Raw genomic sequence first — 24,954 nt, forward strand, 5'->3', positions numbered from 1 at the left:
AGGACTTCCAAATTGTACCAGCATTGAGGACAATATTCCGTATATACGTGCTAAATTTCATGGAAATCTGGCCATTCACGGCAAAGTTATAGCAGATCAAACTTAGCAATTTCGCGCGAATTAACTGCTTCTAAAGCCATGCGAATAAGATGCTGATGTCATAATTAACGGGAATAATTGACATTCGTGTGAAATATTAAAGTCATATTAATGGGCCTAATAATGGCCTGAGTGCTCGGAGCTGCGGCTCCCCCCATTTAACTAAAGTCATATTTATGAAGAATCTACTTCTCTGCAGCCCTTTTGAAGGTTTTTGTAAAACACTTATCATCATCATCAACGGCGCAACAACCGGTATCCGGTCTAGGCCTGCCTTAATAAGGAACTCCAGACATCCCGGTTTTGCGCCGAGGTCCACCAATTCGATATCCCTAAAAGTTGTCTGGCGTCCTGGCCCACGCCATCGCTCCATCTTAGGCAGGGTCTGCCTCGTCTTCTTTTCCTACCATAGTTATTGCCCTTATAGACTTTCCGGGTGGGATCATCTTCATCCATACGGATTAAGTGGCCCGCCCACCGTAACCTATTGAGCCGGATTTTATCCACAACCGGACGGTCATAGTATCGCTCATAGATTTTGTCATTGTGTAGGCTACGGAATCGTCCATCCTCATGTAGGGGGCCAAAAATTCTTCGGAGGATTCTTCTCTCGAACGCGGCCAAGAGTTCGCAATTTTTCTTGCTAAGAACCCAAGTTTCCGAGGAATACATGAGGACTGGCAAGATCATATTCTTGTACAGTAAGAGCTTTGACCCTATGGTGAGACGTTTCGAGCGGAACAGTCTTTGTAAGCTGAAGTAGGCTCTGTTGGCTGACAACAACCGTGCGCGGGTTTCATCATCGTAGTTGTTATCGGTTGTGATTTTCGACCCTAGATAGGAGAAATTGTCAACGGTCTCAAAGTTGTATTCCCCTATCCTTATTCTTGTTCGTGCTTGTGTTTGACCAGTGCGGTTTGATGTTGTTGGTTGATTCGTCTTCGGTGCTGACGTTGCCACCATGTATTTTGTCTTGCCTTCATTGATGTGCAGCCCAAGATCTCGCGCCGCCTGCTCGATCTGGATGAAGGCAGTTTGAACGTCTCGGGTGTTTCTTCCCATGATGTCGATATCGTCAGCATAGGCCAGTAGTTGGGTGGACTTGAAGAGGATCGTACCTCTTGCATTCACCTCAGCATCACGGAGGACGCATGATAGCGCATCCCCTTGTCGTAGACCGTTGTTGATGTCGAATGGTCTTGAGAGTGATCCTGCTGTTTTTATCTGGCCTCGCACATTGGTCAGGGTCAGCCTAGTCAGTCTTATTAATTTCGTCGGGATACCGAATTCTCTCATGGCCGTGTACAGTTTTACCCTGGCTATGCTATCATAGGCGGCTTTAAAGTCGATGAACAGATGGTGCAACTGTTGTCCATATTCCAACAGTTTTTCCATCGCCTGCCGCAGAGAAAAAATCTGATCTGTTGCTGATTTGCCTGGAGTGAAGCCTCTTTGGTATGGGCCAATGATGTTCTGGGCGTATGGGGCTATCCGGCCTAGCAAGATAGTGGAGAATATCTTATAGATGGTACTCAGCAACGTGATACCTCTATAATTGCTGCACTGTGTGATATCTCCCTTTTTATGTATGAGACAGATTATGCCTCGCTGCCAATCGTCAGGCATTGATTCGCTGTCCCATACCTTGAGCACAAGTTGATGAACCACTTGGTGTAACTGGTCGCCTCCATATTTAACCAATTCGGCTGTAATTCCATCGGCTCCTGGCGACTTATGATTTTTTAGCCGATGAATAGCACGGACTGTTTCTCCTAAACTTGGTGGTGGCAGTATTTGTCCGTCGTCCTGCTGACTTGTTGGTAAAACTTCCGCGCCTGGTGCGGTTGCTCCCTGTACTTTTCTAGTTCACAGACTTGTTGGTTCTCCCAGGCTTCCTTTTTCCGTCTGTGAAGTCGCTTCTCCGCTCGACGGAGTTCGTGATAAGTCTCTGCGCGTGCCCGCGTTCTTTGAGAATGCAACATTACTCGGTGTGCGGCATTCTTCCGTTCCGTTGCTAGCTTACAGTCATCGTCAAACCAGCCGTTCCGACTCCTTTTGCGGCTGGGGCCAAGCATATTTGTGGCCGTATCCATGATAACGTTCTTCAGGTGGTTGTGAAGATCATTAGTTGATGCTTCATCTCCAGGTCCTCTATTGACTGCGGTTATTGCGGCATCCATTTCCCTCTTATAGGTGTCGCGGAGGGTTGTGTTGTGGATGGCTTCAGTGTTCACTCTCACCTGATTGTCAGAGGGGATTCTAGGTGGTATTGTTATTCGAGTTCGGAGCACCATGCCAACGAGATAGTGATCCGAGTCTATATTGGCCCCCCTATATGTTCTGACATTCATCAAGGCTGAGAGGTGGCGGCGTTCGATCAACACGTGGTCAATTTGGTTGAAAGTGGTCCCGTCTGGAGAGGCCCACGTATGTTTGTGGACCGCTTTCCGCGCAAACCAGGTACTTCCAACAACCATTTCGTGTGACCCTGCTAATTGAATAGTCCGCAGTCCGTTATCATTTGTTTTTTCGTGTAAGCTATGGGAGCCAACGTATCGCCTGAATACGGGCTCCTTCCCTACTTGGCTGTTAAAATCCCCAAGTATGATTTTGATATCATATCTGGGACAGGCTTCGAGGGTTCTTTCTACTGCCTCGTAGAAGGTATTCTTCTCCGACTCTGCAGTCTCCTCTGTAGGGGCGTGAACGTTTATGAGGCTTATATTTCTAAACTTGCCTCGCAAGCGCAGAGTGCATAGCCGTTCGCTTATACTTTCAAAGCCGATAACAGCAGGTTTCATTTTTTGGCTGACTAAGAAACCTACTCCGAGCACATGGTTTACTGGATGGCCGCTATAATATATGGTGTAGTGGCTCTTCTCCAGGAAACCGGTCCCTGTCCATCGCATCTCTTGCAACGCTGTTACATCAGCCCTATATTGGGACAGGGTATCGGCTAGCTGCTTATCAGCTTCATCTCTGTACAGGGAGCGCACGTTCCATGAGAAAATGCGCAAATCGTTGTTCCTTTGTCGTTGCCGGGTCCGTCGTTTTAACATCCGTCCTATCCGAGGCTCCTGTTGTGGCTTCGTAACAGGTTGTTTTCCGTGTAGGGTTGTCAGCCCTACCCAACCCCCAACCTGGAGGACCAGTTGGTACAATTTGTCCCGTTTTTAGGCGCGGGAGACTCGCCTTCATCCTTCTCCGTCTGCAGCTTTTCGTCAAGAAAGAGCTCCCAGCGGTCACCACGTGGAGGTGGAGATAGGGTTTGGTAGTAGAGCTGTTGGTGTTGGTTCAGCAGGCATTTCCCAGGTTTTATGCTCCATCGTGGGTACCAATCCACGTTTCGCCCCGGGACCTATACTACCCTTTGACCACCAGGGTTAAATGTTAAATCTAATCCTCGAGAGATGTCCCATTCCGGTGTCTGCTCAAATAAATTTACAAATAGTATATTACCAACTTTTAGAAATTGACTGAAAAACTCTCCTTAAGTTCATCCTAGGTGTTCTAAATTTTGCACCGACATAGAGGACAGTCTGCATACACATGCCAAGTTTGATGAAAATCCAACTATTAATGCCAAAGTTATAGCACTTCAAACTTATCAATTCCGTTCGAATTGACAGCATCCTAAGCCATACAAATAAGATGCTGACGTCATAATTAACGAGAATAATTGACATTCGAATGAAATATTAAAATTCTATTCATGAAGAATCTACTTCTCCCTAGCCCTTTTTAAGGTTTTGTGTAAAACAAAACCTTATTAAAATCGATTCAATGTCTGTCTGTCTGTCACACGCATTTTTCTCCAAAACGGCTAAACCGATCCGAACGAAATTTAGTGGACAGATGGGAACTATGAAATCCCACGCATATAGCGAGTGCCATAAATTTAGGTGGAATTTAAAGGGGGGCCCCCCATACATGCAAAGGGGGGATTCAAAAAATTTTTTTACCGGATATAGTTGTGTAGGGTATCAAATGAAAGGTCTTGGTTTGTACTTTCCGAAACTGACATTAGTTTTGGCATAAATTGCAAAGTGCGTGAGTAAGGAGTCAAAATGTACGTATTTGAAGTGAACAGGACTCATTTTCGGAAACTACCCAACCTAAAAATCCGAAAAAAATCAGGGTGGTACGCCTAGGTGAAATCTAGGCCTCAAAATATGTCCCATTCCGATATCTGCTCAAATAAACTTACTAATAGTATATTACTACTTTTTAGAAATTTACTGAAAAACCCCTCTTAAATTCATCTTAGGACTTCCGAATTTTGCACCATAATAGAGGACAATATTTCGTACATACGTTCTAAATTTCGTGAAAATCTGGCAATTAACGCCAAAGTTATAGCAGTTCAAACTTAGCAATTTCGCGCGAATTTACTGCTTCCAAAGCCATGCAAATCAGATGCTGACGTCATAATTACCCGTAATAATTGACATTCGCGTGGAATATTAAAGTTGCATTTATGAAGAATCTATTTATCCGCAGCTCTTTTTAAGGTTTTGTGTAAAACACTTATGTGAAATCTAATCTTCGAGAGATGTCCCATTCCGGGATCTGCTCAAATAAATTTACTAATAGTATATTATCAATTTTTAGAAATTGACTTAAAAGCTCCCCTTAAGTTCATCCTAGGTGTACCAAATTTTGCGCCGACATAGAGAACAGTCTCGTGCATACACATGCTAATCATGAAAATCCAACTATTAGTGTCAAAGTTATAGAAGTTCAAACTTATCAATTTCGTGCTAATTAACAGCATCCTAAGCCATACAAATAAGATGCTGACGTCATAATTAACGAGAATAATTGAAATTCGAGTGAAATATTAAAATTCCATTCAAGAAGAATCTAATTCTCCCTAGCCCTTTTTAAGGTTTTGTTTGTAAAACAAAACCTTATTAAAATCGGTTTAATGTCTGTCTGTCCGTCTGTCTGTCTGTCTGTCTGTCCGTCACACGCATTTTTCTCGGAGACGGTTGTAGCGATTGGAACCACATTTGGTAAAAAGGTGGGAACTGTGAACACTCACGCATATAGTGAGTTACATCGTTTTACGACGAATTTAAGGGGGGGTCCCCATACATGCAAAGGGAGGGTGTACATTTTTTTTCATCAAATATAGTCATGTGGGGTATCAAATTAAAGGTCTCGATTATTACTTTTCGAAGCCAGTCTTAGTTTTGACATTTGTTGAAAAGGTGGGGGGTGCGGAGGGTTGAAAGTGGTCATTTCTTTAACGAACCCATTCTCAGAAACTACCCAACCGAAAAATCTGAAAAAAATCAGGGGGCTGTCACTATATGGTGCCTAGGCTCCGAAATACCCCTCATACCGATACCTGTTCAAATAAAGTTAATAATAGTACATTACTATAATTTTTAGTAATTGACAGGAAAACCCTCCTTAAGTTCACCCTAGAATCACAAAATTTTGCAGCAATGTAGGCTACAACATAGAGCATGATCCTGCCAAATTTGGTGAAAATCGCACTATTACTAACAAAGTAATACTAGGTCAAAGCTGTCGCTTCTCTGCAAATTCCAGACTATGAATGTCAATATCACTTGAAAGTGGCTATTTTCACATAATATATGCATATTTTACGTGCTACATGCTAATGGGACAAATGCACACCCAAATCTCTTTATAAAAGAAATACACAAAACCTTTCATACCTGAAGCGTCCAGCTTCCGGTTTCTCGACTTGTTTTATATTTGATGTTGGTTAAATTGTTGGCATTTGCTAATAATATTAAACTGAGAGCGTGAAGCGCATGAAGTTGACCATTATCAACACAGGGCTTTCCATTAAAAGATTTATTTAATTTGTTTTCTAGAAAATAGAGGGCAATGGAATTTTTAACTATATTACACGGAGCTGTCGTGCACTCGTCGCTCCTCACATCTTTTTCTTTTTCTTCGGCCTTCAGTTCACAAGCGGGGTCGGCTCGTGGTGATCTTTTTCGTCATTTTATTTTATCAAATGCCTGATCAAGATGTAATCGCGAGACCTTTAAATCCCCATCCAGCGTATCAAGCCACCATTGTTTTGGCCGGCTTTTTGGTTGCTTCCCATTGCTTTCGATGTTCTGATCACTACTAGTTGTTGAATTCTCGTTAGCGTGAGTTACGTGACCACACCATCGAAAACGCCTCTCTTGCAGTTTTTCCACGATCGATGCAAACCCATATCGATGGGGGATATTCCCACTTCAGACGTAATCAAAACGTGTCACGCCACCAGTGCAATGCAACATCTTCGTCCCCATTACCGCAAGATGCCGTTCGTTGTCCTTTATAGTCGGCCAACACTCAGAACTATAGAGAGCGGCAGACGGACGACATTGCAGTAAATTTTAGATTTGGGACGTGCGCTGATACGTCGATCACAAAAACACCAGTTGGGGAATGCCACTTCATCCAGGTTGTATTAATGCGTGAAACAATTTCATTACGCAGTTCTCCATTCGCTGATAGCATTGACTCGAGATATGTAAATCGCTGAGTTCTGGCAATGGCAGTAACCTGCCCTTCGAGATATTTCAATCGCTCTGTTCTGGCAGTGGCAGTAACCTGCCCAGAACTGAGCGATTTCAATATCTCGGGACAATGCTATAAGCCAATGGAAAACTACGTTATGCTCCTCACATAGGGAAACACAAAACCTTTTATACCTGAAGCGTCAAGCTTCCGGTTTCCCGCCTTATTTGTATCTGTTGTAGGTTAAAGTCTTCGCATTTGCTAACAATATTAAACTCAGAGTGTGAAGCGTATGAGGTTGACTATTATCAATACCGGGCTTTCCATCAAATGATTTATTTCAGTAGTTTTCTAAAAAATAGAGGGCAATGGAATTTTTCACTATGTGACATGGAGCTGTAATTCGGTCGTCGCTCCTCACATCTTCTTCTTTTTCTTCAGCCTTTGTTCCGTTCACAAGCGGGGTCGATTCGTTGTGATCGGTTTCGCCATTTTATTTTATCAAACGCCTGATCTGGATGGAATTTCGAGGCTTTTAAATGCCCATCCAGCGAATTAAGCCACCGTTGTTTCAGCCGGCTGTTTGGTCGCTTACCATTGACTTCGATGTTCAGAGCAATCTTGGTAAGTGAATTCTTATTAACGCGAATTACGTGACCACACCATCGAAGATGCCTTCGTCGAAGTTTCTCCACGATCGGTGCAACCCTATATCGATTGCGGATATCCTCATTTCGGATGTAATCAAAACGTGTCACGCCACCAGCCAATGCAACATCTTCGTCTCCATTTCCGCAAGACGCTGTTCATTGTCTTTTATAGTTGGCAAACACTCCCAACTATAGAGAGCGGCAGACGGACGGCATTGCAGTAAATTTTAGATTTGAGACGTTCGCTGATACGTCGATCACAAAGAACCCCAGTTGTGGAATGCCACTTCATTCAGGTCTCATTAATCCGTGAAACAATTTTATTACGCAGTTCTCCATTGGCTGATAGCATTGACCCGAGATATTTAATTCGCTCAGTTCTGTGTAGGTTACTGCAGCTGACAGCGCTGAGCAATTTAAATGTCTCGAGTCAATGCTATCAGCCAATGGAGAACTGCTCATCACAAAGGGAAACACAAAACCTTTTATACCTGAAGCGTGGAGCTTCCGGTTTCCCGACTTGTTTATATCTGTTGTAGGTTAAATTTTTCTCGTTTGCTAATAATATTAAACTCAGAGTGTGATGCGTATGAGGTTGACTATTATCGATACAGGACTTTCCATCAAATGATTTATTTAAATCGCTTTCTAAAAAATAGAGGACAATGGAATTTTTAGCTATGTGACGGAGCTGTCATGCATTTGGGATATTTAAATCGCTCAATTCTGGGCAGACTACTGCCATTGACAGAACGAGAGCGATTTAAATATCTCGAGTCAGTCAATGGAGAACTGCACATAGAGAAACACAAAGCCTTTTATACCTAAAGCGTCAGAATTCCGGTTTTCCGACTTGTTTGAAAATGGTTTTTCTAAAAAGCCCTTTTTTATAGTGCATACCTCAAGCAAGAAATACAAAACATCATATGGTATGTGTTTGAGAACTCTGTGGCATTTAATTTCAGAAACTTATCTTACGAATGAGACACGTTTCCACCGTTGAAATAATTTGTCCAACTTCTTCAAAATGCGATGATTGCGACACAGACATATCACCGTCATATTGTAGCGGTAGTATGACTCCCGTTTACTCGTTTGTGTCTTCTATTATAATTTTTCTTTTTCTTATTTGATTTTCAATGAGATTGTGCTGCAATTTCATTGTCATCACACATAAGGCTGCTAGTAAGATGAATACAAATATCCATGACAACTGGGATTCGAACACAGTGCAACAGGATAGAGAAGCTAGCGTCCCACTCTCTCAAGCATGGTGCAGTCAAATATATGTATGGATGTATCAAACAGTCAAACGTTTCGGAATTCACTGCGTTTTCACGATTGAATAATTTAGGATTCACAACGGCTTTAGACTTGCTTAGTGGAAGCAATGGCAAGTACGCCTAATGCCCCGGATTACGAGTGTAATTTTAGTTAAATCGATGCGTTAATATTGTAAACTTTTATCTAAACAAGCTTTTGCTTTCCTGTTCCGGCTACATTAGTTGCATCTTCCGCAACTTCTAGATTTACCGGTTGAAGACTAGTCTCCATGTTACGGTAGAGTAAGCGAAATGTAAAAAGTACTTCTGAAAACCTGACTTATCACCAAATTGATGAATGATCTGCCAATACGCTGCTCATTTAACCCAATTTCTGATGACTTGGCAACTGAAATTTTTGCTGGATACCAGCAACAATCTGCATGCATGAATGTGTTGAGAAAACCACTCGCTTCTCCTTCATGCTCCATGGACCTCACTATTCAAAATCAATGAACCGCAATGTGCTGAAAATAGTTTATTGCTGCAAATTGAAAGCGGTGGCTTCCTAATGCTACGGGCATTACCATGACAACAACAATACAAACTGCGTACATCTCTGCAAACTACTTTCCTCGAGGAAAACTAATTCAAACGTTTCCATGGAGCGAAAATTATTGATGGATTTTCATCGATTCAGAGATCCTGCAACTTGGCAAATTTATGTAAGCGGAAATTTATTAATGAATTGCTTCAACATCAAATGATGTTGATATATATTCAGTGAGTACGCAAATAACCTGCGGCAATACTGTTCAGGGTGCGATGGGAAGCCACAAGCAACTAATAACATTTCCATTGGTGGAAGGGAGCCACGAACTTTTGCAGTATAAACACAATCCACCCATAAAAATATTTATTATGTGATAAGTATTCTAACCAAGTATCAGAGCGGACAGGAGGTTCCATCACATGCAATCGGCATCGTAGAACTATTCCCACGGGAGCCATATAAAAAGGAATAGCTTTTTGAAGCCTAGAAGCATAATTGATACGCTCAACGCATAATTCTTGCCAAGAGGATGAATTCGTATGAAGTATTAGTAAAGCTCAGTTATTGATGTCACTAGGAATTGGATAGCTTAGCTTTCCGAATCAACATCAATAAATGGACAATAGAGATGACATGAATGTAGAAGTGCGTTAGTTTTGTTGTCCCTGTGAAAAATGCGGAATGAAGGATCACACGCAAATACCAACGGCAGATTTTCACAATCAAATCTCAATATGCTAAACAACCCTCTTCAATCAGCTGGAGATTAAAAATTACTCCCGGCGTGCTGATTATTTCCAAAAGGCTAAGTTTTTGGCCAATCATTTTAAAATTTATAAAGAAATTTAACTTTTCTAGATGATGTCCTGGTATTCTATCATAATGTACGACGTTTTCAAGTAGGAGACAAGATCTTGAATACAAAATGAATTTCGTTTTCGTATATGTTCTAGTGACAAGACTTACATGGGGTCTGATTGAAGATATTTGACTCATTTGCTGTGATTCTAGAACGTTTTCATTCTGAAGTTCCCGCTGAACTATTCCAGATAACTTGTGTAGTTTTTTTGTGGCAGCAACTTATCTTAAAGATAATACGTGGAGAAGTTTACTACCCAATATTTAGAAATGAACTATGTAGTGTCCGAGACTTTGCAGTATGTGAAACATTTTGTTCGTCTTATCCGGTGGCAAGCTGACGAGAAAATGCATTTGCTAATATGCAACATTGTTTCTTTTTCCCCACCTTTATACTCTTTCCAATTTCCTAATGCCCATTCCGAAACAAACTTATATTAAAAATTTAATGATACATTTAATTTTCCTTTCATAATTTTATTTAAAAAAAATCCTACCACCTTCTACTTCTCAGAACTCTAAAATTTATTTTTTTGTTAGCAGTATCTTAGTGAAAATATTTCTTTTGAGAAAATTTGCATTTGATTGAAAGATCCATCTTTCAAATAAAGTTGAATCAGCCGCCTTGCTGAAAAATTAGCATTCGGCGAGTGGACTTGGCGATGATTTTGTGCCGGCACGTGAATTACGCTCTTTACGGTTCATTCGCTCTACGGCAGATTGGTTGATGCTTTTGGAATAAATATCCGCCGCTGGACGATGAAGGCGTACATTCAATGCGCTTATTTTATTCTTCTCCGAGAGATATGATTTCGCTTAACACAACTTAACACGTAGCCGGAATTCCGACAGCAAAACATCGTTCGAATCACGAATTCGAGAGAGAGAGAGATGAGAGATACTGGACGTTAATATAATTTCTCCTATTCCCTTTCCAGCTATGATAATTTATTTGTTTAACATTTATTGCACCAGGATTTTATTTTGTATTTATTTCATCTTCTGAATTTTTAATTTTCTTCTATTATTTTTATTTCATTATCATTTCATTTTATTTTATTTATTTTTTTTATTTACATCATTTTTATTAGCTGTTTGGGGGCAAACCACTTTAGAAGCTTTTAGAAATCGCTAGCTATCCCAGAATAAATTCCAAAAAGTGAAATTCGAGTTCATTTTGTTCTTTGTTTTAGCCTAGAATCGAGCGATTATTGCGTACAGACTCCGGATGGAGCACCCAGGCAGCAGTCGCTCTATGTCCTTACGTAATTTGCCCTATATAAATAGAGTATTTATAAATACTTGGCGTCTATCTCTTCTACGCATTTGGTTTTTGTATAACTGCATTTGGTTTGTAATTACGTAAGAGAAGTGCCTTTTTATCAGAAAAGAGACTTTTCAAATAATTTTGTTCAAACGCATTTTTCTCAAAATGATTTTTTTTCTATGATACATTTTCGGAAATTTTAACTTAAAAATTAATGAAACGATTACCATGAAATTTGGAGGTGTGATTCTTTATAAAATTACCGAGAACAAGAACATTTGGGAGAATATCATATTTTTACGCAAGCATTATTTGTTAAAAAAGTGGGGAAAATGGAAAAAAAAATCAGCAGTCCCAAAATTTTTTGAATTTGATTGCTTAACCCTCATTTAGGCTCATATTTTTAGAAAATAAGTTAATAATGTCAAATTAAAAGTGATTCGGCTGCTTGAGAAAAAAATTGAAGTCGCAACACGATCAGAGTTGGAGAACTTTTTTATTTTGGCTTAAATTTTTCAAACAATTCCCAAAAGTTGTTCCAAATATGAATACTATAATGTCTGAATTCAAGGAAATTACCAATTTATTTTTTCCCATTAAAAAAAATTCCAAAAACATAAAATAGGCTCTCTAATGTGGTTTCCCCCTTTTTTAAGTTATTTTATGGAGTCCTGAATAATAGATATGCATCGGAAGTAAAATTTTTTATTTGAGCACTCTCTTTTCCCCTTCTCCTCTGTAACTAGCAAAATTCATATATAATAAAGGGCCTGATGATGCCAAGATCCGCGCGCGCGGTCGCAGTTTTGTACAATGACACGTGAGGCACTGAAGTGTTAGGAAGGCCCCCAACATTCTCGAGCCTGACCACCAAAGAGGCAAGCGCGCTTCGACAGAGAACTTCAGGGGTGCTAATTATTTGTGGGCGGACTTTTACGCTCAATTTTGTCAACTCCTTAGGTTTTTAGAATTGCTCTTCTTTGCTGGTTATCTCCCGCGACTCAGGATGGGAGTTTGGTCATCGCCATTACACATATAAAACGTTGGGCGCTATTTGCAATGGACATAGAAAATGGACAAACACAGCTTCGGGATAATCTTATGGCCTGCCTCTATTCATGCTCTTTAGATTAAAAAACGTATCTAGTTTACAGGCATACATTATACATATGATCGCACGAATCCAACTTTAACTTTGCATATAATCCATAGTTAGTGCTTTCATTGTGGACTCACGGTGAACGACACGAAAATTGAAGTAGTTACTAGGAACATTGGCATGCTACCCACCTTATCAGGCCTGTAAATCCAAATGGCGCAAAAAGTCGTGTTTAGAAGGCACACAAAAAGTATAGCCTTCCTTTGAAATTTTAGTGCCAATTGAGTTTTAGATTTTTAGACCAGGTTTAGATACAACAAAACAGTCTACCCCTTGTTCGCAAAATGATGGAAAAAATAACGCTTTAGTAGACATTATCCCCATGTATATCTTATTATTATTGAACTATTTCATCCTTGGGGTCTTGCAGGTTTCCTATTGGAGGAATCTGAACACTCTCTAGCCTCGTTCGCAGATGTTCTTGTATTGGCAAAAAACTGCAAGCACTGCAACTGGAAGCCAAGCTTTTTTGCGCAATTAGCCTTCTACTCCAATTAACTAGTCTATTCATCGTTAATTTTGAAAACCGTTAAACTCAATCGTGCAAAATTTTTCTAGACCAAAGGCAACCAAGAGAACAGGGAATCATAACACTAGCCGATTCCCAAGCGATACCACACCGGCGCGAACATTACAAAGTATTACTTTTAATAGGACTAATGTCATCACTTTGGTGATGCGATGATGTTGTAATGTTAAGTGATGTTGTAATATTAGGTGGTGTTTGGAACGTGCTTGTTGATCGTAATATGATGCACTTTAAGGTGATATCACTTTTATAATATATATCACCTATCCATGTTTAGTCAGGGTATCTCTATATTTGATAGTCAATTGGCGTCTTTCATTCATTCAAAAGTAAATAGTTTTTAATTGAAAGAAGGATTAAAGTATAATGTCTAAATGTGATAAGGGAGATAAGGTGGCTCCGATTAACTGAACGACCAGGTGAATCAGGTTCATCGCACCTAAAGCGAAATTTTCACTGTACCAAAGTTATACTATACAAAGGGTGGAATAAATATGGTTGGGGATGTTTCCCGATCACGAGTAATCTGTTTGACAGGAAATATTAAGAAAAAATAAAGCGAATGGGTTAATAGATATAGCAAACAACAACAACAAAAATTAAATTTGTAGTAAAAGTAACTTTATGAACACATCGATAAGCTAAATGCAACCTATCGATACATGCTTTCTGCTTTTATATCACAGTCATCCACTTCTTTATTTTGTGGAGAGGACGTGATAATATATACCGCAAAATAGTTATAGTATTGGTTCAAAATTGAAATAGGAAATAAAACTTACCTTTAGTTTTTTAGTTGACAACTTTCTGAGCACAGTTGAACTTATGATCGCATCCTGAAGCATGCAATGAATAACCAAATGATAATGCATAAATAAATTTTGATTATGCGGGGAAAAATGAATCAGAATATTGCAAAATAGTATCAAATTTGAAAAGAATGTGGAACTGATTTCAATTATATATATTTAAGGATCTATAAAACGAAGTCAAATTGGAAAATTGCATGAAAATTATCCATCATGGAGAAAAGCTCCAAGTTTTGATAAACTAAAAAATGAAGGACTTTGTTAATATAATTTCTTTGAAGGGTTTTCATTGATACTTGTAACGTAAAAAGCACACTTCACAAAAAAATAACTATAATATAACCTACCTTTCTCGATACGTTAGATGGTGCATTAATTTCCAGTTTTGCGTACTCCACCTTTATGTTGAAAGCAATTATGAAAAGGCAAATAAAAGGCAAAAATCAAACGAAATGAAATGATTGAGTGAATTAAAACAGAAAAATAAATATGCAGTTCAATATGATCTTATGTCGAATTAAGCTGTGTGAATATTATAAGGTAAAGCAAGCGAGTGGCTTTGAATTTAAAAGTTGATGGGATGTAGTTGATGTAGTTAACAAAAATTTCATGTGTACAAATCCCAGTCAGGTTTGAATCGCGACCTTCTACGACAACTCAGCGCTCTAATGATTTAAGCCATCCAGACACTAATATTAGGAAATTACTAGATTTAAATTTGTAAATATTTAACTGAATTCTAGGGTTTCAGAGAAAGGAAAATGAATGACGATGAGAAATAGGAAATTGCAATGAATGTAGTGGAGACGCTAAAAAGGCCAAATGTGGAAAATGTTGCATATTAGTAAAAAAAATTCTCATCCGGACTAAGCGAATGCAATAATGCGGATGCTGCGAAGCCGCAGACACTTCAAAATGCATTGAAGTTGAGAATGCTAATTCTTAGTTATTTTTCCTGCATTTAGATTTCAGTAACTTCTATTTTCTTTCAAATGGTTATTTGAATAGTTCCACAGAAATAGAATCAATACTTGAAAGTTTACTAATGAAAAGCAAATGCAACAATAGTGTTAAACACGTGATAAGCCACATGCCAGATTTATGTTGATCGCCGTATTTATCGGTCCAAATGACGCTCGAATGACTTCGCTAAAAGGACAAGAATTGGAGCCAAGGCTGTACAAGTGTTTTTTTAAGAAACCTAAGGTTTATGAACTAGGTATAGCAGATTAATGGTCAGTTAAGATTTTATGGCTAAAAATCACAATCACAATTGAAATTTTCGCGACTTATTCAGAACATTTCTACGGTTCGCAAACTAGGATAATTGCGATTCATTTAGTAGTTTTTTTTCATTGAAGAAGCCGTGAAAAACCACCAAAATTCACAAAAAAAGTTTAACACGGCACCAAAACTTTAGCTTTTAATATTTTTTAACAATCCTAGTTTGCGGACTGTAGTTAAGTCTGTACGTTAAAATGCCGTTTAATATATATAACTTATTTCTTTAAAATGATCACAGCGCCCTCTAGCGTGGCAGCAGAAAAACACTTTTTTGGGAGATGGGTGTATAAATTGCTCAGTATTTCAATAACCAATTATACGATCGGAGTAGAAAAATTACTATGAACGCTCAAGATATTAATAAATCTATGGTGAAAAATTCGTATTTGTATCTTTATCCAGTTCTTCACAAAAAATTTCTAAAGAAAGCCAAGTGTTTTCCTGTTTGTCTGTCTATATTGAGGTTAATAAACCAGTGTCATACAGTTTATGAACTCAATTTTCATCAATCGGCTTTACTTAGGCAATTCAGTAACGATCCTTTTTTCATACCAATGTTTTATGATCTTTTTGTGTTTATTTTCAGGTAAGTCCTGGATCTTTCTGGTATTTGTGATGAACTCCTGGAACGAACTTGATTAAAACTGATGTAAGTAAGTTAAAATATGCATTGTATGTATTTTAATTAAAAACTAATTGAAAGAAATTGGTTTTGTTGGGGTTTCAGTGAAACTTCAATAATAAAGGCAGGATACTGCGCGACTGATAGCGAGATGCTATAATTTCACAATGTTTCGAAACAAACTAATTTACAAATAAAATTACAATTTCCTTCGAGCTATTTGAGAATCAGAGACCACAGATTAGAGGATATCCCAACACAGGGTGAATCAATCAAGTGTTTTCGGGTTACATTAAATGAGTATAGCTTCGAGCACGTTTTTGAGCGGCCAATGGCTTTGTGGTAAACCCCTCGGTTCAATGCCTTACCTCTCTGTATTTCTATTTGCTTGTCTGCTGCACTCATTTTTCTCAGAAACGCTGGTACTTATTGACACCAAATTTGGTGGAAACGTGGGTGCTTTGAACCTTCCTCCTCCTCCCTTGTTTTATTTTCCATTTTTCGTGGTCTTACTGAAGAAGTAATCACATTTTCGGTAATTTTGTGATTTAGATCTCATTCGATTGCAAACGTCACAAGCAACGGACGAAATGATGTGAACATTCATAAAATTATAATACTTAAGAAGCAAAAATTCAACGAACAGAAAATACTCTTTGATTAGCTGATAGTAATAATCTTGGAGTAGTTGACTCTTTAGATCCGGTATTACAATGAAACCAAATGCATACTGTGGATACTGGTAAGTAATAGATTGGTTGGTTATCAAGAGTTTTCCGAAATTTAACACATTTATGTCTAAAAATTGCGGTTTGCTCTCGACATTTCAAAAGTCTGGGTTAATTATGAGCAGTCAGCCGAGACTAGTTAAGGGGGAAACCACGTTAGGAGGCTTTCAGAATCGATTCGATGAATGGAGGGTGCAAATTTTTTTTTCTTAAAATGTGGCCATATTGGGCATCAAATTAAAGGGCTCAATTATTACTTTTCGAAACTGGTCCCATATTTGATATTGGGTGAAACATAGGGGAGTGAGGGCTCAAAATATGACCCTCCAAAAAATGTGACAGGTCTCGTTCTCAGAACCTATCCAACCGAAAAATCTGAAAAAAAAATCACGGCGGTGCATCTCTACTAAATCTAGGCCTCAGAATACATCCGGTTCCGATATATACACAAATAAAGTTAATAATAGTATATTTCCACATTTTAGAAATTTACCCGGGAACCGCCCTTATATTCTTCCCAGAAGTACAAAATTTGGCATGCGTGTAATGAAGAACATAATGCAGTTTGGTCAAGTTTGAAAAAAAAGTTAATCCAACTATTATTAAAAAAGTTATAGAAGGTGAAACTTTACAATTTTTTGTGAATTTCGTGCACTCTACAACCTGCATGACGTCATCATCACATATCAATTCGTCAACACCACAACGAAATGAGTTCTTATGAATTGGGACGCAGAGAATTATTTTGTTTTAATTTTTTAGTTTTAGTTTTCTTCTATAAATTCATGCACCATTCCGAATAATTATACTTAGCACTGTAATAGAAAACTGATCATTCATTTAAACTAAGAACAGGCGGTATTAGAATAAAGTCGGCTTCCGAGCTCTCGGTTACCGACTTGTTTGTTCCCGATATTGAAGATCTTGCAATGCAATAACTAGTCTTCTAGTCAAAAATAACGTTTTTTTTTAGATTTTCCAAATCTAATCTAATCTAAATATTGAGCAACAAAATTACTCCATTCATCGATTGGGAAGAACTTCCCTCCGTCTGCTTCTCCCAACGAGACCTGCCGGGGCAGATATTCTTAAGGTTGCTGTTATGTATACAGGAAGGGATAAGATAGCAGACTTATTGATTTTCCAGTATCTTTTTTATCTTTCTTCTTATTTTGAAATGATTCCTGGAGAAACGTGTATAATTTTATTAAAATCGGTACAATATCTGCCTGTTTGTTCATCTATTTGTTTGTCATGTCCAATTTACTCGAAAACTTCCGAATCTATTTTTAGAATTTCACAAAATAGCATGGGCAGGGAAATCATAGCTAAATGATGCCGCGAAAAAAACTGATTAACAAAAAAAAGGGGGGATGGTTTCATGTACCAGGGTTCGAAATTTTATATACCAAAAAATGTTGTTCTTTAAATTTGTTGATTGGTTTGTTGCAACCATCATCATAGAGACTCCATCAAAAGAGGATTACTCCTCCTCTTCCGTACGGTCGTGAAGGGTATTAATTTTATTGATCGTCATATTCTGAACCATATTCCGTAGGGACAGAAGATTCAGAGGCAGCAGCTAATTTATTTGACATTAATTAATTCAAACTCACTAACTATGAAGGAAATATATCCCTAATTAGTGTCCCTCATAATTACTGCAATCCCCATTCTGCATAAATAGTGTTTGATCCTTCTCAACAAATTTCTTGATGGTTCAGAGTATTGTATTTTTACGATACATATATTTTTGAAGTATGTCTGCCCGTTCCAATCAAGCTGACTACTGTGCGCTGATGTCAAAATGATTTTAATGAATACGATTAATCGCTTAGTTTAACGAAACAGGGATTAATATTTTGAGATTCAAATATGTAGTGTACATATATAAGATCTGATTACAAAAGGTACAAAGGCGTCATCAGAGGAAAGTGAAATTTTCTTTTCTCTAAACACGAAAGCCTTTACGTCCTTGGGTGCATAGCGGTAAACTATAAAGGACACCCATTAAGCCAATATTTTCTCCGGTTAGGTCAATATAAATCAACCACAATTATAATTGACTAATTAGCAAACTTGTTTGTTTTAGGTCAACATAATTCATTTGAATTTTCTACCTTGCAACGGTAGTTGGACATGATAGTCTACAATTTAAATTGTTTGCTGGATAGGATATTATTAGAGACGACACTCTTGAACAAATTGTAGGTGTAAGCAATATGCTTGGAAACGTGTATAATTTGTGGATGAACTAATTAAGAATTAAATCGAAAATAAATATTATATATACCATTTTCGAACGTCATATGCAGTGAGGACATACCCATAAAATTTTAAAAGGATTATAATCCTTTTATCAAGGCAGGTCGATATGCTATATGAATTCAGCAAAAATATAGAAAACACAAGTAGGGTAATCCTTACAAGAAATTGATTTCCATGCCAGTCTTTGCTAGGGAGGTTGAATCTTTGTTGCCCTTATACCGTGCAGTGAAAAAAAATATATATGTACATAACGTAAGGAGTCTCAAACGCACATTCATTTCTCTTGGAAAAGGTAATAAAACCCATGTTAACATTATAGTGGCTACGTAATTTACCTTATATTTAAACAAGTCGAGAAGCCGGGAGTTAGACACTTCAACTATAAAAGGTTTTGCGTCTCCCTATGTGGGGAACGATTAGTGCATGACAGTCCTGTATGTATATAGTTTAAAATTCAATTGCGCTCTATTTTGTAAAGAGCCATTTACGCAAAAAATTTGATTTGAAAAGTACTATATTTATAATAGTCAACTTCAAACTTCAATTTCAAAATTATTAGCAAATGTGAAGAAGCTATAGATACAAGGACGGGAGGAAAGTAATTCCACATTTTATTTACGGGGCTGGATGCAGTGAATTTGCGCGAAATTGATAAGTTTGAACGGCTATAATTCTGACACTAATAGCCGGATTTTCACGAAGCTTGGCAGTATTATGCATGTTACAATGTTTTTCGGTGCGAGTTTCCGGTCAATTTCGGAAAGTTCGTAATATATAATACTATTTCTAAGTTTATTTGAGCAGATAGCAGGGCATATTTTGAGGTCTAGATTTTATATAAGCGCATCATCCTGACTTTTTTTTTAACATTTGTGGATTGAGTAGTTTCCGGAAATGAGTCCTGCTTTACTTTAAGCTTGCATATTTTGACCGCTCACTCATCCATTTTGCAATTTGCATCGTAACTAAAATCTGTTTTTGAAAGTACTAATTAAGACCTTTCAATTGATACCCCATACGGTGTACATTAGATGGAAAAATGCACCTCTCTTTATGGGGAGCCCCTCTTTAAACTCCACATAAATTCATTTCATGATTTTCATATATCCACCAAATTTCGTTTGATTCGGTGTAGCCGTTTTGGAGAAAAGTGCGTGTGACAGATAAATAGAGAGACAGTAAACCGTTTCAATAAGGTTTTGTTTTACACAAAATCGTAAAATCTGAAAATACCCGTCATTATCGGGTATATCGTGTGCCACTTTTTGGAAAGCTCTTTCTAAACGCCTCGCTCGATATCATATATTTGACTAGCTGAACCTGGCAGACCTTTTTCTGCTTGTGTATATTTGCTGATACCTCGGATTTTTTACGGTTTTTCGGAGAAATTAACCAATCTGATGATATACTTTGTAAACTTTGAATGCGAGTGTGAAACTACCATAATAATAATAATAATAATCGTTGGCACAACAATCCATATTGGATCAGGGCCTTGAAGTGTGTTAGAGCACTTCATTCAAGACCGTAACGGTACACTACAGAACACTGTAGGAGGCAATGTGGTCAGCATTACGCTCGCCCGAGATTATTACCCTGATTTGACTCAGGTACTCATTCACAGCTGAGTCGACTGGTATCCGACGTCAAATCACGTTACAAATACCACTGTCGCCAGCGAGATTTGAACCGCGACCTTCCGTACGACAGCTTTGTGCTCTAACCACTCAGCTATCCGGACAACTACCATATTTTGCAATATTCGTCGTTCCAATCGATGCTTGAAACCTCCATTGTATTTCCGAATATGCTGTGAACAGTGTTTGGATTCTTACTTACTGAAACTTTAAGGTTCGGCGATGTAAGCACATATAGGATCGATGAGGACATTTCGTTGCATGTACTCGTAGTGTTCACTGTAATTGATTCAGCGTTCACCTTCACTTCAGAAATTGCAGTAGCTGTAAAAGTAGACGCTTTTTCTCGAATATTTGTAATTCGTACACCATGTTGTTTAGATGTTTTGGCAGCCCTTGAAGTGGATGCTCAAACACGCATGTTGTCAAATCATGCATCTCGTTTTTCCCATGACTCGGCAGTTCTTGAAGTAGAAGCTCTGATCCGGACATATTTTCGGCGTGGGTCTTATTCTTTTCATGTTCCAGCTGCCTCTTAAGTAGTGTGTCGTTCTTCAGATATTTCAGCAGTTCTTTTGACAGCAATTTATGCCAGCTTGATGTTCTTATGTCCCATTGTTGGATGAAATTTTCAATAATTTTCAGAATTTAATGTCTCAACTATCAACAATCATTATTTGTCGTGACTACTGGTTGAGAGTTATATAAGTTAGTTCAGTGTGGTGTAATCTAGGGCTATTTTCCAGAAACGTGGACCGCACTAAATTAACAACTATATATATATATACCAGTTTTCATGGCGATTTGATGAACGGTATAGGAGTTAATGTGTTGCAGCGCCGTTTAGTGCCGAGCTACAATAACATGAATGGGACCAAAATACATTCCAGTCTTCATGGCGTTCGGTTAAACGATTTTGGAGTCTATCGATTGCAAACAGATAGATAAGAAAGCATGGAGAACGTCACCGATAAGAACGAAAAAGTAAAATCGGTAACAGGATGCAACCTTTTTGAATAATTCTTTCACCTTCAGATTCCTCCAAACCTTTCATGGATGTACATGAAATTTTGCACTGTCATATGTCTCTCTCACTCTCTTTTATTTAATTTTGGAAGAGAGGTTGCTTTTGTTGTTGTCAGATGCACGTGCCCGATCTTAACATTCCTGATCTTAATGCAGGGTCGGGGATTTTCAGAAATCTATGTTACCGTCATCAAAATATGTTCTAGCAAGGCCTGTTAAGCACTCATCCTGGCATACAGATCACCCATCAAGTTCGCAGTGTTAGCTTTAGGGGACCTCATCTGAACTGCGTGCATTAATCATACATACATATTACCTATCAAGTTATCAAAGCCCCTCCTCTGGCATCTGCCATCATTACTCCGACACCACGGGTTTGATTTTACTACCGCTTTCCCGGAAAATAAAAGCGTAGGACAACAGGAGAATGTTCAGTCTCTATTCGAGGCCTGGTTGACGATCTGGTAGTATCCAATGGCTTTTCAGTAGCAAAATAATTCCGAAATGTACAACTTGTTAGCTCACAAACTACTGCAACTGACATATTGGAAACATACATATGTCAGACACAGCAATGGTCATAGACGCTTCATGGTGCTTTGATGGGATGATCTTTGGAAGTGAAGCTTTTGTATTTTATTCAGAACGATTGACCTTTTATATAATACTTTAAGATCTACTGCAAGGAAGTCTTATAATCTTGCATAATAGCGATTTACAGCATACTGTCGATTTCTTCCCGCTAAAAACCTTCCCTATTGTCGCCATACTGGCTGGATTGTTGTGTTATAATTTCTCCGAAGCCGAATTGATGGTCTTGGATTATTTTGCCGTTCCATTAATTTTTCAATTATCTTTGATAAGATAGGAGGCAGACTTTTCGGACCATACGATATTATTTGTATCGGGTCTTTTCTTTTCTTCGACCGTAATAATTATTGAGCCACATATTCCGAATGTAACCAAAACGGATTATCTCTGTGAAAACCTTCGGTGTTTGATGACGTAAAGTGGGACCTCTTTGGCCATTTTATTCGTGATAATACCGTGCACTCATGCTATCATACTTTGGGGCTGCGTTCTTTAATATTCCGAATAACGTTCTTAAGGTTTTGTCGAAAACAAAACCTTATTTAAATTGATACATTGTTCGTTTGTCTGTCACACCCATTCGCCTCAGAATTAACATGAAATTTGGTCGAAAGGTTGAAATTGTGAACCGCATGCAGTGAATTAAGTTGTTCCATGTTTAACTTAAGGAGAGGACTTTCCATATATATAATAGAGATTTTTTTCTTCGAATGTAAATATGTGGAGTATCAAATGAGAGGTCCCAATTAGTAGCTTCGAAGCTGTTTTCAATTTTGATATTAGTTGTAACGACGAGGAGTGTGGGAGCTAGCCCTTACATTTACCATATCTGCTCAAATAAAGGTAATAATAGTATATTTTCGTATTTTGTAAATTTGCTGCGAACACCCTAGAAGTCGATTAAAATCGTCCCTTTCCCTTAAAATGACTGGCCCCTAAGAGGTAAATCGAATTGAATATCGGTAATATTCAATGCATATACACTGAGCTATGCATAAATGGAACCATCGTCTATCGAAATATTCTTACTAAAAAATCCACAAAACCTTTCAGACCTGACACACCGAACTTTCGGTTTCCGACCTGCTAACTCTGAAGCGGAGGCTGATTGAACATTTGGGCAATTCAAGTTTGTTTTTCACGAGTACAGGACCTTTTTCAAGGTCACTACGGGCTCAGTAACCATTTCCTAAGTGGAAAGATGGTGTAGGTGGTTTCGTATTTTCAGATTCCTACAAGCTTTCTACAGAGATTAATCAGTACCCGCTATCAAAGCTAAATTTTGAGATATCACGTTCAGCATATTTTCATGTTGTTTATCAAAAGATCCTGTCGTCACTACTATATCAGCTTTTAGCTGGGAAATATGTTGGCTATGCTCGTCTCGGATTTCGTTTTCGTGGACCATTCCAAGGATTAAGAGCTTGTAACCGTCAATCAGCTAATTTCGTTTTTGAAAATTCGTCTAAATAGTTGGAGAATGTTGCTGCAAATTTTAATAACTAACTTGACGTCATGCTTCGTCTTCAAGTTTGTTCCAGTGAATAAGTAAAAACTTCCTATATTTCGAAGAATTTGTAGACTTGTTTGTTAGATTGAACATTCGTATGATAATAATAGCTTCAGAAACTTCACATTTTCATGTATGGAACTGTCGCTGCCTCGCCCGGCCTTAGGATCATTTTCAGTCGATTTGGATGTTCAGGGTAATCAATAGCTAGTGGATTCTCATCAATACAAATTACATGATCATATCATTAAAGACGTCCTTCTCTCAATTTTTTCCCGATGGATGTAATTCCATATTGATGGCGGATAACCTCACTCGGACGTGATGATAATATCGTCCTCTTCAAAAACGCAGGGTGGCATTCATCGGATTTGGTAATTAAACAGCATTTAAAACCATCGACGGTGACAAAACAAGTCGTTTGTTGATGCGTCGATTGCAAAGAAAATCAATGTTCGACTGCCACTTTATTCAAATTGTGCTGATATGTGAAGCAATCTTATAATGTGGCCCATCATTGGCTGATAACACTGATCCGAGAAATCCTGCCCAGGTTGCTGTCAGGATCGGTTAGCTTTAGTGGTAAACAGTGTTGCATGTGGCAATCATTAAATCTATGGACAAGTTGCTCAAGATCATCTTTGAGACACACTTCGAATTCCATTCTTCCAGCGCGCAAGCCAATCTGGCAGCAAATATGTTGGCAGTGCATACCAGATGAACTTGTGGGGTATACGACCAAACGCCTTCTTCCAGAAAGGATATGTTGAGCGGGCGATGTTTTCAGTGCGTCTCGATGACTAATCAAGCAGCATGTATTGTATCATTGGGTAAAAAGAATCCGTTTCATCCCCCTTAAATCTTCCAGACCAATCTGTCTGACAACATTCATACTTAAAACGGTGTAGAGAGTCATACACGACGATATTACAACTAACATTCTAACGTGCAATCGTCTATATCAGTGTCAACCCTTTACCGGGCAGGGTGGTCAACTGGAACTGCCCTTTATCAGCTGACAGATGTAGTTCGGAATACCATAGAAACAAAAGAAATAACACTTTGTACGTTTTTCGAAAGAGCGTACGATAACACATCGCACACACAAATACGACATGCCCTAATCCGCAAGGGAGTGAGAAAATCCCTGGTCGTTTAGATGGGCGGAATGTTAGAGCAGTCAAGTAGAAGTACCGACAGGTACAAATTTAATTGTCATGAAGACTGTCCAAGGGAGGAGGAATTTCGTGGTTAATATGGAGTATGGTAGTTGGGGGAGCTAACAAGTACTGAAATACAGGTCCAGGGTTACATTGATGACATTGTTCTAATATGTAGAAGTAAATATGAGGATGTTCTATGTGACAGAACCCAAACCGACTGCGAATCACCAGTAACTGGTGCAGGAAGGCGCCTAAATCCACCCAAGGCCAATATAGTACCAAGGAGGCGCAAGCTTGAGAGCCATTAGATTACATGTACATATTTGCGAATCACAGTAGACCAAAAATTACTCTGGAAGACACATGTTGAAAACATATGTCGGAAAGTCGCAAGGGCTCTAATGATTTAATACAGAAAAAAATGGGAATGCTCCCAGGCAGGGA

At 38.5% G+C, this 24,954-nt stretch overlaps 2 protein-coding genes across 8 annotated transcripts in view; one reads left to right on the plus strand and one right to left on the minus strand.

The window, feature by feature from the left end:
- LOC119648126 overlaps positions 1 to 24,954 on the plus strand; it is a 281,099-nt gene that overhangs the window by 102,822 nt on the left and 153,323 nt on the right. The window lies entirely within an intron of this gene.
- Positions 1 to 24,954, minus strand: part of LOC119648127 (carbohydrate sulfotransferase 11) — a 177,405-nt gene that overhangs the window by 74,444 nt on the left and 78,007 nt on the right. For 2 of the 7 annotated variants that reach the window (XM_038049652.1, XM_038049648.1), the window contains exons 2-3: positions 14,029 to 14,079; positions 13,655 to 13,708 (exon numbers count right to left, since the gene is read on the minus strand). The exons of 2 other annotated variants lie outside the window; for them this stretch is intronic. In XM_038049652.1, the coding sequence (XP_037905580.1) occupies positions 13,655 to 13,708; positions 14,029 to 14,079 (105 nt within the window). The remainder of the gene's footprint in view (positions 1 to 13,654; positions 13,709 to 14,028; positions 14,080 to 24,954) is intronic. 3 more of the 7 variants (XM_038049653.1, XM_038049649.1, XM_038049654.1) reach the window with 2 other exon arrangements.

Source organism: Hermetia illucens, chromosome 2 (genome assembly GCF_905115235.1).
Source record: "Hermetia illucens chromosome 2, iHerIll2.2.curated.20191125, whole genome shotgun sequence".
NCBI classification, from domain to species: Eukaryota; Metazoa; Arthropoda; class Insecta; order Diptera; family Stratiomyidae; genus Hermetia; species Hermetia illucens.